The 15,155-nt window shown below is 39.8% G+C and overlaps 1 protein-coding gene across 1 annotated transcript; it reads right to left on the bottom strand.

Annotated features, from left to right (window-relative positions):
* Positions 1-443: 443 nt before the first annotated feature.
* cyp17a2 (cytochrome P450, family 17, subfamily A, polypeptide 2) lies at positions 444-14,038 on the bottom strand. Its single transcript, XM_085759474.1, has 9 exons — positions 13,725-14,038; positions 12,614-12,734; positions 12,386-12,524; positions 7,763-7,992; positions 6,428-6,514; positions 5,425-5,661; positions 3,573-3,742; positions 1,894-1,997; positions 444-731 (listed from the first exon to the last, which is right to left on the bottom strand). The coding sequence occupies exons 1-9, from the start codon at positions 14,021-14,023 to the stop codon at positions 466-468; spliced, it is 1,653 nt and encodes a 550-aa protein (XP_085615600.1). The 5' UTR covers positions 14,024-14,038; the 3' UTR covers positions 444-465.
* Between the last annotated feature and the right edge of the window lie 1,117 nt (positions 14,039-15,155).

Genomic DNA, 15,155 nt, shown 5'->3' with positions numbered 1-15,155 from the left:
GAAGTAAAGATTGAGTGATACAGATTAATCCTTAGATCCAACAAAACATTCAAAAAAAATTAAGAAAAATAAAATAAAATAATTAACAGCAGAAGCGTGTCATTTTTAATTTTAAAAAAAAGCAAAACAAAACAAAAAACGATTAAAATAAATGCAAACATTTGGTATAGACGACAATTTATGACCTGAATATTTCAAACATTTCTCTTGGGGATTAAGAATTGGTCATGAAATATTTTGTGTAAACAATGAGTAATGTAATTATATTTTGACTATATTTAATTTTACACGTTCATAGTGTTGTGAAATTAATTAATGCACAATAATCGTGATAATCGTAACACCGTCATTATTTCTCTGACTATAATCGTACCAAGAAAATGTATAACCGTGACATCCCTATATTCAATTCTACGAGAAATTATGACAGCAACAAATGTTTTAGCTCGTTTTGCACCCTCTCCTTTATTTTGCTCCGTTCTCCCACCCCGCCCTCGGAGTAACGACGACCTTATAAGGTAACGGTTGCAGGACCACGCCCAGCCGCCCCTGCAGGTTGGGTGGGGAAGCCCCGTCCGGCAACCTGAAGCTCATCCGCTGCAGCAGAGAGGACAGGAAGAGGAAGAGCTCCAACCTCGCCAACGACTCGCCGACGCAAACCCGAGGCCCCGCCCCGAACGGCAGGAAGCAGGAGGGGGCGACCCGCTGACCCTTATCGTCAAGGAAACGGTCTGGAAATGTAGGGGAGGAAAAAAACACAAAAAGTTTGAGTGTTTGGGGGTAGAGCACTGGAATAAGAGAGTAACGACACCACCATTGACTCCCATGGTAAGGGTTTAAGGGTTTTGCGCCCCTAGTGGCAGGATGTGGGTATTGCAAAAGCGCCCAGAAAACTCATTCACTCCAATGTATGTGTGTTGCCCACTTGCTTGTAAATTGATGAAAACCGCCGTGTTTTTTCTTTAGATGTGTTGAAATGTGAAAATTTCCAGTAAATTTCCGGTTTCAATGGAAATTATGGGAATTATTAGGAATGTACGGGAATGAACTGGAAATTGGGGGTAACTTAAACAAACTGTATCATATCCAAACATAAATGTAAATAGTTTGTTTTGTCATAAGCAGACATTCATGCAATACAATTTAAAAAAACATGACATTTCAACAGATTTAGTAGATTCAGTAGAACTTTATCAAGTTTTAATTCTTGTATGAACAATCAGTTCTTTTACTGAACAACAAAAACATGAATGTTGGGAAAGAAAATAGCCCTGCAGTAAGCAGTGTGCTGTGTGCATGTGATTGAGGAATAGCCTAGATATTCAAGTGTACTTGCATTAAATCTGGTTGTTTTAGCCAATATTATGCTACAATATATTTCCCCCAACTATATTTAAGTTTCCTGTTAAGGCAGAACCTTCAATTTTGTAAATTTCGGATTTATTCCCGCGTATTCCCATATATTCCTGTTAATTCCCATGGAAAGTGTCCAACTTTGAAAATTCCTGCAATTTTGCAACTCTAGTCATATCAAATTTATAACTTATAATTTGTTTATTACAAAATGCAGAATGAAACATTAATGTAGATAACTGTTTTTTTTTTTTTTACTCGCCTATGTGTTAATATTCATCTGTAAAGGATCCTCAATGATGCTATTAACGTGGGTGATCTATAAATGTCCTTAAATTATTGAAAATACCACACTTCACATTCACCAACAATGCAGAGATGTCAGTTCTTGGGCGCTTTTGCAATTCCCATATTCCTCCACCAGGAGGCGCTGCCATTGGACCAATGCTGTCGTTACTCTCTTACTTCAGTTTATTCTCTAGTTTGAGGGTTTACTCTATGGACAGCAGGTGGAGGTTTGTGTGTTTGTTGTGTGTTTACCGGGGTTGAAAAGGTCGGGTTTGTCCCAGTGTTGGGGGTCGTGGTGAATCGACCACATGTTGACCAGAACACGAGTCCCACGGCCGACAGCGTGACCGCCGATACTACAGGTGAGAAAGAGAGATCAAATGGGTTTAATACCTACTGATTGTTTCCATTCTTGATCATCAGTCAGTTAGTTAGTTAGTTATAGTTTATTTCGGACATGTTAAAAGAAATAAAACATAATACAGTAATGGACAGACATAACAAATAAAAACTGCAAAGACAATATATGAACAAAAATAAAATAAAATAATTGAAAATAAAGATAATTTGATTTTTGTTTGTTTGTTTGTTTGTTTTTTCATATCCGAAAAGGAGTGGGAAGAAGTAAAAGTTATTTACTCCCACCACTTATTCATTCATTATCAAGCTATCTAGTCATTATAATCTATATAATAAATTAATTTATGAGTTTATCTAACTTAATAGTTTATTCTAATATATTATCACTAATCTTTATCTCTCTGATATGAGTATACATACGTATATAGATTTATTCTAACATATTATTACTAATCTTTATCTCTCTATATAGTCATATACATATAAAAACATATACAAACACATTCATACATACAAAGACAAACTGAAAGTAACACAAACAGAGTCTGTCAGTTCTGTTCTCATATAATTTGTTCATCACATCAATGAAATCCAAACATCACAACGTCTCAGAGCTGAAGTTGTCGTCACAGCTCTGAGTATCTGAAGCTCTGGCTCTGAAGTTAGTGAATGTGTTGAACGGTTTCTACCACCAGGTGGAGCTGCTGAGTGACACCAACTAGTTTTATAGGTAGAAGAAGAGAAGAATTGATATTTCAACACAATTAATGTATCTGCCTTTTAACAGAGTCTTATTTGTGTCTGGATTGCAGTGTCCACAACTTAAGAGTGAATGAATGAATGAATACTTTATTTCAAACATGTGAATAACATATTACACTTGAAGCACTAGTCGATAAAAACCTTTGTATGTTTGAAAAGGAGTAGAAGCATGAGCTTATTAATTCCTAGCCCTTCTCCACCTAGTACTATAGGTTATCTTACTTCCTGTATATCCTGTTTTTGTTTTTGTTTTTTTGTTTTATACTCTCAACAAAAACAAACAATCACCAACAAACAACACTGCTTTTGTCAAAATAAATACAATAAGTGACAAGTATGGCAAAAGTGTGAAGTCACGATTAGTAATAGAGAAGTAAACTTCCTGTCAGCCGATGGAGTTAGCAGTCCCCGCCCTCGTCCCTACGTCACCACATTCACGCGCATCCCTTGGCTGCACACACAGAGAGGACTGCCCCTTTATGCCGTTCTCTCTCCTCATTGGATAAAGGTTGTAGGATACGATAAAAGTTTTCTCCTCGGCTCAGAGCAGAGCAGAGTGACTGACAGACCCGTGTTTCAGACCAAACACTCTATGTAAGTGATTGCCATCGGAAGATAGAACTATTTAAGACTTATATTAACACAAATATATCACTTACTTCTGCTTTAATTTTTTCCAGAGCTGTATATCTTTGTATATACATAGCTGCATAATTCCTGTTCATTATCAATATACAGGACAGTAAATGTGTCATAGCAGTGTGTATGGTGTTGTTTCAGCTCTAGTGTATTGTGTAGTGTGTATCTACCTGCTGTCGGTCATGGCCGTGTGTGGGATGAGAACCGGACTGACCGGTCGGATCCTCATCCCCTCGTTGATGACACAGTCCAGATACGGCAGCCGGCCGCGGTCCGACGTGCACACGGCTCGCTCGCTGCCGACCTGCTCGTCCAGCTCCTTCTGCACACGCTCCTGCACCTGGAAGGAGTGGATTTAAAGGGATAGTTCAACATTTTGTGTAATTATGTTTTTTTCAATTAATCATGTCAGTCACAGCTACATAGATACAGTATATATTTTTTATAATTCAATGAACCATGTCAGACACATCTGTATAGATATATATATGTTTATATTTCAATGAATCATGTTAATTCCAGCTATATAGATTATATATTTTTTACAATTCAAAGAATCATGTCTAACCCTGTAACTATGTAAACGTACTTTTCCTATTATATGTTGGTCCTCTGTCTTTTTGGACTTTTTATGTTAATTTGTTGTATTGTTTTGGGGACTACGGATGTAATTTAGCACATGTGCTAAATCCGGTGTATTTACTGTGGGTACTCTAGTACTCACTGTCCATTAATATGCATTGTCCCGACCAAATAAACAAATAAAGTAAAGTAAAGTATTTTTGGCAAATTGGCCCATTGCCATAATCCCTATAGTCATAGCAGTAGGTTCGTTACCTTTATTTGTCGGTGCAAGCTGTTTTTAGAACGGCGGAGCAGAGCCGTGAGCTGCTCAGAGCTACGCTACGGAGGCTCATTATGGGATTTCTTGATTTCAAACTCATCAAACTCATCAAATACACAATCCAACAACTCCACAACGCTCTGATGGACAAGTTGTGAGCTGCACATTCACCACGCTATGAGATAATAACACAACGTTACCAGACAGAGTTGTTTTAGAGGGAAATTCATGCAAAACCTCTGATGCCGCTGTAGAGGTTTAAATAGCTTGAGATCTTGCAGTGGCTTACTCAACAGTCTATTGCTAGCAAAAGTTGCATTCCACAGGAAGTGTCTGTAGCTAGCCCAGCTGTGCAGGTCAACAAAATCCACTCTGGAAACGTTTTTGTTGTGAAGAAAAATATAAAAAATCTCCAGTTTTATTCCACAAAATTACAAAAGAAAGTGGCTGGCTAATACACTTGTTGCAACTAACTACTACAAGGCAGGTAAGAAAACCGTTTGCTTCTCCAGCTATCAAGCTCTGACTGCCTGCTCTCAGATCAACAGAAAATCCCACACACCTATGCGTTCTTAAAGGGGAAGTATACCTTTTACCAACATATACCGAATCACATAAAAACATGAATACCAATATGCTTTTAACATTTTTAACCACTATATAAACTTATAAATGAAATTATTAATCATTAAATCCTGTATACTTGTATATTATTGAATTATGCATCTTCTTAACACATTTTAATCATATGAACTGTATTTCTCCCCATGAACTGTACTTCTGCCTCTACAGCTGCGTTGCCTTCAGGGACAGTTTTTCATCAAGCAGTCCCTGCATTTCCCTCTAAAACAACTCTGTCTGGTAACGTTGTGTTATTATCTCATAGCGTGGTGAATGTGCAGCTCACAACTTGTCCACCAGAGCGTTGTGGAGTTGTTGGATTGTGTATTTGATGAGTTTGATGAGGGAAACCAAGAAATCCCATAATGAGCCTCCGTAGCGTAGCTCTGAGCAGCTCACAGCTCTGCTCCGCCGTTCTAAAAACAGCTTGCACCAACAATTAAAGGTAACGAACCTACTGCTATGACTATAGGGATTATGGCAATGGGCCAATTTGCCAAAATGCTGAACTATCCCTTTAAACATGAAGTGTGTATGGGTGTTGGTGGTGTTTGTACCTCCGGGTGGTGCAGCAGGTAGGCCAGGATCCACAGCAGCGTGGTGGAGGTGGTCTCCACTCCGGCTCCGAAGGCCTCGGCCGCCGTCATCAGGACGTGGTCGTCCGTTATCCCCTCGTCCTCGTCTGGTCTGGACCTGGACGACCTTTGACCCTCGTCACCGCCACCGCCACCGCCCGTCTTCCCCTTCAGCAAGGCGTCCAGAAGGTCCCGGGGATCGCCGTCACTCAGAGATGCCTGGACATGAGTCATAGAGGAGAAGCTGATTCTTTTAATTTTAGGTCAGAGTGGAGTGATGATGAGAGGTTAAAGGGATAGTTGACCCAAAATTCAAATTTCAAATGAAGTCTGGTTTAAGTTGACCTTTGACAGAGGCCTCTCTAGGTTTGTAAATCTTTCTTCGAGTCAAACTCAACAACTGTTTTCATTTTATTTTACAAAAAGGCAAATATAATGGTTTTAGATGTTTTGTGCTATAACCAACGTAGCAAGACATAATATTTGACAGAGTTCACCACAGTTCTTCAGTTATTTGGTGGAAACAGTTCACATATTCTATTACAGTAATAACCGTTATAGAGAAACGTCTACAGGTTGTTGACACAGGAACACCAAAGTTGTAGCGGAAGCTTCTTGAAGCTCCTCTTTCCGCTACAAAACAAGCTTGGAATATAGACTTATTTAATATTTTTTGGGACAATTTCACATTTCGGGGCTTCAATACAAGACGGACATTACATACGAGCAGCATGGAGGTATTTGGATGTTTTTTGGTGTGTCTTTTTGTTACGAAGACAGTTGGTATCCATTTGCAACCGTTATATGGACATGCACTGCTACGCCGAGACCCCCTGTAACTCAGAGAAGCCACGGAGGACTCTGAAACTTCTCCCAGCCCTTAGTCCACATGAGGGGGAGTAGATAGGCTAATGAGTGAAATTTGAATTTTTAGGTGAACCATCCCTTTAAATTGGGACGAGACCTCTGTGAGTTTGTACGTCACCTTGTGCTCCTCCAGTTTGGTCGTCAGCAGTCGGTCTCTGACAGTGATGCTGTCCTTCAGTTTACTCAGAGACTTGTTGGGAAACACCTGAGGGACGGATGTGGATTGTTAATGTTTCTGTGTCTTTGTAATGACCTTTATAGTTTTAGACCTTTACTGTGTTGATAGTTCAAAAAATGAAAAAAGTGTCTCTAAGAGCTGTATGAAATTTGACTGGACCTGAAGTCTCATCTAAATAGCTCTGTAAAATTTCAACTGATTAAAGGAATAGTTTTTATTCCTCAAAGGTCATCTGGAGACCCGGGAGGCCGGTTCCTAGTTCAACCAAAACTTTATATTATAGTCAATAGGGACCGACACAAAAACGTCCATAAAACTACACAAAAACCATTTAATATTCCTCCACACTGCTCGTCCACTGCAATCCAAGTGTCCTGAAGGGAGATAGTCCAGAGTTTACTGGAAACTACCTCATTTAGGACATTTTTACAGCCTAAACAGTCCTGTATTGCGCTCTGATGTTCATACGCGTGAACGCGCACCAGGCAAATTCAATCCAGGACTGTTCAGGCTGTAAAAATGTCCTAAATTAGGTTGTTTCCAGTAAACTCTGGACTATCTCCCTTCAGGACACTTGGATTGCAGTGGACGAGCAGTGTGGAGGAAGATTAAATGGTTTTTGTGTAGTTTTATGGACGTTTTTGTGTCGGTCCCTATTGACTCTCATATAAAGTTTTGGTTGGACTAGGAACCGGCCTCCCGAGTCTCCAGATGCACTTTGAGGAATAAAAAACTACTCCGGAGTATTCATCAGCATGAGGGGGAGTCACTAATGACTGGATTTAATTTTTTGGTGAACTATTCCTTTTATGGGCAGTTACAAGTATTTGATCTGTCGTAGTCGTTAACACATTTTAGAGAAAACCTCAACTTAGTAGGGCTGGGACGATACGCTTTTCTCCCGATTCGATTCTTCTACGAATTTTTGGATGGCGATTTGATTTAAATTGCGATTCTACGATATTGCCGATTCTCTCGATTTTTAGTCTTCAGCATTTTTTAACATTTATCTGCACACAAATACTGTAGGAGCCTATAAATTAACATACTCCATTATGAAGTGAACTTAAACCCTTGGTCATTAAACCTGGACTATCTGTATGTAAAAAATGCAAACAAATGCACATTGCACAATATTTTTGAAAAAAAAAATCGATTTAAAAATCGTCAAAAAAGATATTGCGATATTTATGTGAATCGATTTTTTCTCCCACCCCTACACCTTACTGTTGTAAACCTTTAACGTTACCAGTGTTTCTCAGCTCTATGTTTTACCTTCAGCCAGGGGTAGATGTCCACCAGTCCTCCTCTGGCGATCGTCTGCACGATGCCGTCGTTGTATCCGATCACCTCCTGCAGCTCTGGGTCGCTGTGGCGATAGGTGGCGCTGAACACCAGCGTGCACACGACGTTGGTGACGGCCCTGGTCACCGCCGGCGACGGGTCGAAGCCGCGCTTCCCTCCGGACAGCAACTCCACACACAGACTGTCCACGGAGCTCAGGACTGGAGAGACAACATGAAACATCAACATGAAGAGTTTTTAACGTGTTTCCACTGGTGGAGCTGCTGAGAGGTGATAGGTGGTTTAACTTTGGTGTTTCTGTGTCAACAACCTGTAGACGTTTCTCTATAACGGTTATTAATAGAATATCTTTCCTGTTTTCCACCAAATAACTGAAGAACTGTGGTGAACTCTGTTAAATATTATGTCATGCTACATTGGTTATAGCACAAAACATCATTAAAAACTATTAAAAACATTAAAACTATTCTACTTTCCTATTTGTAGAATGAAAATAGTTGTTGAGTTTGACTCGAAGAAAGATTTACAAAACTAGAGAGGTCTCTCTTGTCCTGTAAGAGTTTTCTATAGATCCAAAGACCGCCTGGTCCCTTTTTGTTTCTTTCTTTTTTCTTTCTTTCTTTATTATTTTCTTTCTTTTAATTTTTATTAGATTGCACTGTACCTTTTACTTGTATCGGACTGCTGTAGCCTACTTGTTTTCCTTTAAAAGCAATAAAAAAGTTGTTCACAAAAAAACTAGAGAGGCCTCTGTCAAAGGTCAACTTAAACCAGACTTCACAAGAATAAAAAATAATTGAATGTGTGTTTCTGTGGTGGGTGTTGAAATAGGGAATTCCTTAACAGTCAAAGAAAAAAGAGGATGTTGTATAAGCAAAAAATGGGGAAAATATATAAAAACATGTAATAAAAAAGAGTAGGCTAGTTATGGATTTTTGATTTGCATATTGTTGGCTGTAAACCAGTTCGTTAAAGGCTATAGCATTTCATCTGATGGAAGCGTTTTGGGGTTTTGTTTTGTTTTGTTTTGTTTTGTTTTGTTTTGAGAAAGGAGCGTATTAAAAGTTCTCTTCATTTCGCTCCTGAACAAATAAGGTGAGTTGTGATAGACGTTGGTTTAACTTTGGTGTTTCCGTGTCCACAACCTGTAGACGTTTCTCTATAAGGGTTATTAATAGAATATCTTTCCTGTGAACTGTTTTCCACCAAATAACTGAAGAACTGTGGCAAACTCTGTAAAATATTATGTCATGCTATGTTGGTTATAGCACAAAACATCTAAAACCATTATACTTGCCTTTTTGTAAAATTAAAATAGTTGTTGAGTTTGACTGAACTACAAAAGGCCTCTGTCAAAGGCCAACTTTGTTTTGTATGTTTTATGGCAAGAATGTTACTCAGTGACAGATTAGCCTACTTGGAAATTAGATATTGAGTGAGGGGCAGGCAATATAAGATGTATCTTCTCCCTGCTCCCTTCCAACCAATGGAAGAAGAAATGTTGTGATGATATTGTCAAATTGTGAAATTGCCTTGGTTGGAATAGAAAGAAAGAAAGAAAGAAAGAAAGAAAGAAAGAAAGAAAGAAAGAAAGAAAGAAAGAAAGAAAGAAAGAAAGAAAGAAAGAACTAGCATAAACCAGAGTTCACAGAAGTAAAAGATAATTGCATAGCCTAAGTTAAAACAAATGTAGTGGGTGTTGACCAAGGGGGCAGTTGTGGGTCTGAGAAGTGAAGCTCACTTCCGCGTTCAAAAAACTACAATCCCCTCTTCTTCCTCTGGGGGCTGGTGTCAGAAGGGAGCATTCCCCATAGACCCCCATGTTAAAATCACTGACTTTACATCCTCAGTAAACATGTTAAAAGCCTGGTGTCAGAACGTTTTTTCGTCTCAATCGATAGTTTCTACCCCCGCACACACTCTGAGGGGTGATTTTTTTTTTAACTCTACTGTTGTACTGTTATTAGGTTAAAAAACGTTGAGTGACAGGTCCGAGCAGCTCCGTGGACAGCTGCTTCGAGGCCAGTGGGCGGGTTCTCGGCCGGCCAATCCAACATGGCGCTGTTCAGGCCGCCATATTTGAGTCACAAAAACGACTCCCCAAAACCAATGGGTGACGTCACGGATGCTACGTCCATTCTTTTTACAGTCTATGGTGTTGAGTCAAAGAAAAAAAACTGTAGGCTACATTTTTTTTCAGTTTAAAGGGATGTATAAGCAAAAAATAGGGAAAATATAAAAACATAATAAAAAAGAGTAGTTAATGGATTTTTGATTTGCACATTGTTGGCTGTAAACCAGTTCATTAAAGGCTAGGCTGTAGCATTTCATCTGATGGACGCGTTTTGGGTTGTTGTTTTGTTTTAAAGACCCACTCCCGTGAAAATCGTGTTTTGTTTTTTTTTTCAGAGAAGGAAGTGCAAAATTGCATTTCAGAGTTTTTCTGCCTTCAAACTGCTGTGAACCAATGGCAGACTCAAACTGGCAGTTTCAGGAAGACTGGAGTTGAGGGTGTCACAGCTCCAGGGGAGGGCACTAGTGCTACAAGCTCCCGCCCCGCTCTGCATCTGGCCCAGAGGTGAAAGCCTTCACAGCTCGGTGTAGCTGTCAAGGTATAACAGGTATAGCTCACCTGGTAGAGCAGCTTGCACTGTGAGCAAGGACTATGCTCCAGTCTGGGATCGAATCCCAGTGTGGAGTTTTACGCTAAACGCGCTAAATCTGTAATTGTACAATGTCCAGCTGTCAGCAAGCGGGGGGGTGGGGTGCGAGGAGGTGGCTGGGCGGGTGCAGAGCAGCGCAGTCTCCGCCCACCCCCCAGAGGTGCATTGCTAATGTGCATGGCTAATGAGCTGGTTTTAAAATGGCCGAAAAGGGTCGCGGGAGTGGGACTTTAAGAAAGAAGCAGGTATAAGTTCTCTTCATCTTGCTCCTGAACAAATAAAATAAAACGAATGTCCACTCTTCCTCTCTGGACCATAAGTTAACTCACCTTTCTGCCAAGTATAGACACAGTCGGCAAGCAAGGAAACGTCACTTCCGGTTAGGGCCGTGGGGGAAAACAAACCGTTTTCCCCATACACACTCATGCAAAAAGGCGGCATTTTAAACCTTTGTCAAACGCTTGTTCGCCGTCCTGTCTTAGTTTTAATCACATGTATGTGCTGACAAAGAGCTATATATTAGAAAACTCATCACGATCTGGGTTGATTGTTGTCCGTACATCTTAAAATATAAAGTTTTCACAGCCATAGCCTACACCGAGTCAGCAGGGTCGGCAACCTTCACTTCCGGTCAGAGCGTTACACGTTTGGAGAAGATGAGCGAAGTTCCGATATAAAAGTTCAGGTTGTGGTTTTTGAATTTATTTGTGGTGCAAAATAATACACAATAACTCAGGCAGTGTCTACGAGTGTCTAGAGCCGGCCGGCGGCAACTAAGAGAGCGTCAGAGCCGTGGGGGAAGACAAATATGACTGACTGTGAAATACCTAATATTTTTAAATGTACGGACAACAATCGACCCAGATCGTGATGAGTTTCTAAAAATATAGCTCTCTGTCAGCATATACATGTGATTAAAACTAAGACAGGACGGCGAAAAAGCCTTTGACAAAGGTTTTAAAAAAGTTTAAAATGCCGCGTTTTTGCATGAGTGTGTATGGGGGACACGGTTTGTTTTCCCCCACGGCCCTAACCGGAAGTGACGTTTCCTTGCTTGCCGACTGTGTCTATAAAGTTTGAAAAAATTTCGCCACAAATCGGTTCGTAACCATGGTGTAACCATGGTAACTGTTGAACCAACGGACAGTAAACAGACCGACGTCATCACCAGGTAAACACTAAGATAATCTGAGTGGAGGAGGTTTCACTCTGTTTAAATTAACATGGTTGTTTTGTTTATCGTGTATTTCCTGAGTTGTTACTGTAAATGTAGCTTCATGAAGTTAGTAGCCTATTGGAATATAATGTTTTGAGTTTTCCTCTTTCTTCAGCTTTTTTTTTTACGCTTCAAAGGGAAGTATTGTAGTTTTTACTCCACAATCAAGTTAACATTCAAAGTTTTTAGTTTTTTGTGTTGGGCTAATTGTTGTTGTTTGTTAAAGTTTTAGATAGGCAGTTTGTATAGGCTAATTAATGTCCCATTTTAACTTTCATACACATTTTATAATTACTATACTACTGTATTCTTCAGTGCAATTTTGATGCTGTTAGTTCATCTAATTAGTAGCCTACTAGTAGTTATTTTTAAAATACATAGCCTACAGGATGGTGTAGCCTATGTTATGTGATGATGAGTGTAGGCATGTACAAAACATTGTAAAACTAAACAGGTTTTATTTAAGTTTGATTAGTGTTTGAAATATTATACTCAGTACACATCTCCGTCATGTTTTCCATTGACAGGATTTTAAAAGTTAAAATGATGGAGTGTAACTAATCTCCTTCGGTGGCCTGAATGTTCTGTATTGTTTTGGTTTATGTTGTCCTTTATAAAACCCAATACTTTGCACAAAAAGTAAGTTTAAAAGAAAAAATATATATACTATATTGGTATAACAATGTAAAAGAAACAATGAGAGTAGTAGGCTACCGATGTCCTGCAGTCGACTGCTTCCTTCTCCAAACAGAGTGAAGGAGTTGTGGACGAGGCGGCGGTGTAACTTCCAGAGAGGAGAGTAGTCAGCGAAGGCGATGTCTTTCCCTCCTCTGGTCAGCAGGTTGGTGGTCACCTGCTCAGGTACAGGAAACATTAGTAACACATGACGACGTCACAGAGTTTAAGATGAGTTTTTAATTCTTTAATTCTTTCATGTGTCACCATGCTGGGCCGGCCGGCGAACTCCCTCCCTCTCTGCAGCAGCACCTCTCTGGCGTGTCGATGGTCGTTGATCACCACCGTGTAGTGAGGCCCGAGGTAGAGGGCAAACAGAGAGCCGTACCTACACACACACACACACACACACACACAGGAGCTTTAACTTTTAGCAACAAACAAAAACATGTGATTTTAACTATTTTTTCCTTCTTTTGAAATCAAATTTGAGCCGTTTACAAATGTTTTTCATGTCTGGAATCAGGTTTTCTGCCTCTAAACAACATGAATGGTTCATTGTTTTCTATATTTCTTTTGGAGTTCATATGTAAAGACTATAATCTTACTATGGTAACACTTTACAATAAGGGTCCCTTAATTAACGTTAGTTAGTACATTATTAATCATTAATTAACTGTTTAAAGATATATAAACAATCATTATTATGTATCACTTAGGGTTAGGAAACACATTAATTAACGTAGCCTATTAGTAAGCAGTTAATTAATGTTTACTACTCAAAGTTAGTTAATAAATTAAAAGTTGAATAATGTAATTAGTATGCATTATGTATGCATTACTCAGCGTTAGTTAACACATTAGTTTATATATTAATGCTTAATAATGTACTAACTACGTTAATTAAGGGACCCTTATTGTAAAGTGTTACCGTAACTTATTACATATGAGTCATATGTAATAAGTTATATGTCATATGATATGACATATAACTTATTACATATGAACCCCAAAAAGAAATATATCAAAAAGTACACCTGAGATACATTTGGATGGATGGATGGACGGACGGACGGACGGACGGACGGACAGATAGATAGATAGATAGATAGATAGATAGATAGATAGATAGATAGATAGATAGATAGATAGATAGATAGATAGATAGATAGATAGATAGATAGATAGATAGATAGATAGATAGATAGATAGATAGATAGATAATACACCACTAGTGCAAAGGAACAAGTTAAATACAGAACTACATAATCTAAATAGTGCAAAGGGCCTATAAGCATCATTTTAAAAGGCGGCATGTTGTTGTGTTTGTGTTCAGATTTACAGATGTTCCAGATGAAAAGGAGAAGAAGCGTCCTACCTGCGTCCCAGCTGGGAGAAGAGGAGGTGAGGAGGGAGTTCTCCTCCTCCTCCTCCTCCTCTCAGCCAGGGGAGGCTGCCCAGGCCGGGGAGCCGGGGGAGGCAGGGGATGGAGCCTCGGCCCGGGGGAGGAGGAGGAGGAGGAGGACCACGATGTCTCATCAGGAGCAACAGGAGGAGGACAGCCGCCGCCACGGTAACGAGGAAGACGAGGAGGAAAGGAGGACCAGAGGAGGAGGAGGAGAGAGGGAGGAAGGAGGAGAAGGAGGAGGGGAGAGACGAGAGGAGACGAGTGAACATGGCCGACGAGGAGAGAGAGAGTGAAGAGAGAAGCTGGAGGAGAAGGATTTAAACTCAGAGAGAAACCTTGGAGAGGTCAGAGGTCGGTGTGTGTGTGTGTGTGTGTGTGTGTGTGTGTGTGTGTGTGTGTGTGTGTGTGTGTGTGTGTGTGTTGTTGTTACTAATGTGTGTGGCCTTACCCTGACCGTGTGTGTGTGTGTTTATCTTGGTCAAACAACCTTGATGTTATCAGGCTGCAGCTGCGACTCTAAACTAGACAGATCCCACATCATGATGTCACATGACCTCATTATACACATAATTAATTATAATATATATAATAAATAATATAATTACAGCTGTTTACACTGTGAGTTTCATTATATTTTATCTTTAGTTGAAACATTGGGTCGCCTTTTAATTTACAGGTCACTAATGAAGCTTAGCGAAAATTCAGACAGGAAGACTATCTCTTTAAGCACACCTCAAAGCCCTTTCCCTGTTTTCACGCTATCCTCTCGCTCCACCCTCATTCTCATAATTCAACCAATCACAGTCTGCCATCCTCTTTCTCGTCCACCAATCAGTCATTGGCGTCAAATTTAAAAGTTCTCTCTTTCTCCTGTCATCCAGCGTCATTTCAGCAAACTCTCAGCCCACCTCCACCCCGGCACCACCTCATCAAGATACAGACTGTCTTAATCTGGATCTTCAACCGAGAAGTTCCCTCATCAGGCGACTTCAAGCTTCCCTCCCACCACCAGTCTCTAGGCCCGGGGGGATATAACTTCTTCAGATGCAAGCTTCTCATCCCCAGATCAGTTTACTCGGCTGGTCTACACCCCGTGGTCTAAGCGCCAAAGTATATTTTGTTCACAATAAATGTAATTTCATCTTCATCTTCAAACCTGGCTCTCTTGTCGTAAATGGTCTATCCTGATTGAAATTGCGTCGTAATGTAGAGAAATAACAGTCAATTTCATAATAATGTCGAGAAAAATAGCCAAGAAATTACGTTTTTTTTTTTAATTATTATTATTTTTTATTTATTTAATGGAAACAGGCAATAACATACATTTATACACTAACAATACACTGACAAAAACAGACAAACAGAAAACAAAGGACAGAACAAAGCTGATGACACGATAAA

Source organism: Trachurus japonicus, chromosome 18 (assembly GCF_045865225.1).
Source record: "Trachurus japonicus isolate A0001 chromosome 18, Traja_1.0".
Taxonomy (NCBI): domain Eukaryota; kingdom Metazoa; phylum Chordata; class Actinopteri; order Carangiformes; family Carangidae; genus Trachurus; species Trachurus japonicus.
This window is presented reverse-complemented; position numbering and strand designations above follow the sequence as displayed.

What these genes read in the sequence shown, in the direction of transcription:
- cyp17a2 (XM_085759474.1), bottom strand. Translation starts at nt 14,023, where the DNA reads ATGTTCACTCGTCTCCTCTCGTCTCTCCCCTCCTCCTTCTCCTCCTTC. An exon ending in ACCTGCTGCACCACCCGGAG is followed by an intron (nt 3,743 to 5,424) that starts GTACAAACACCA and finishes CACTCCTTCCAG; the next exon opens with GTGCAGGAGCGTGTGCAGAA. An exon ending in ACGGCCATGACCGACAGCAG is followed by an intron (nt 1,998 to 3,572) that starts GTAGATACACAC and finishes TCTCACCTGTAG; the next exon opens with TATCGGCGGTCACGCTGTCG.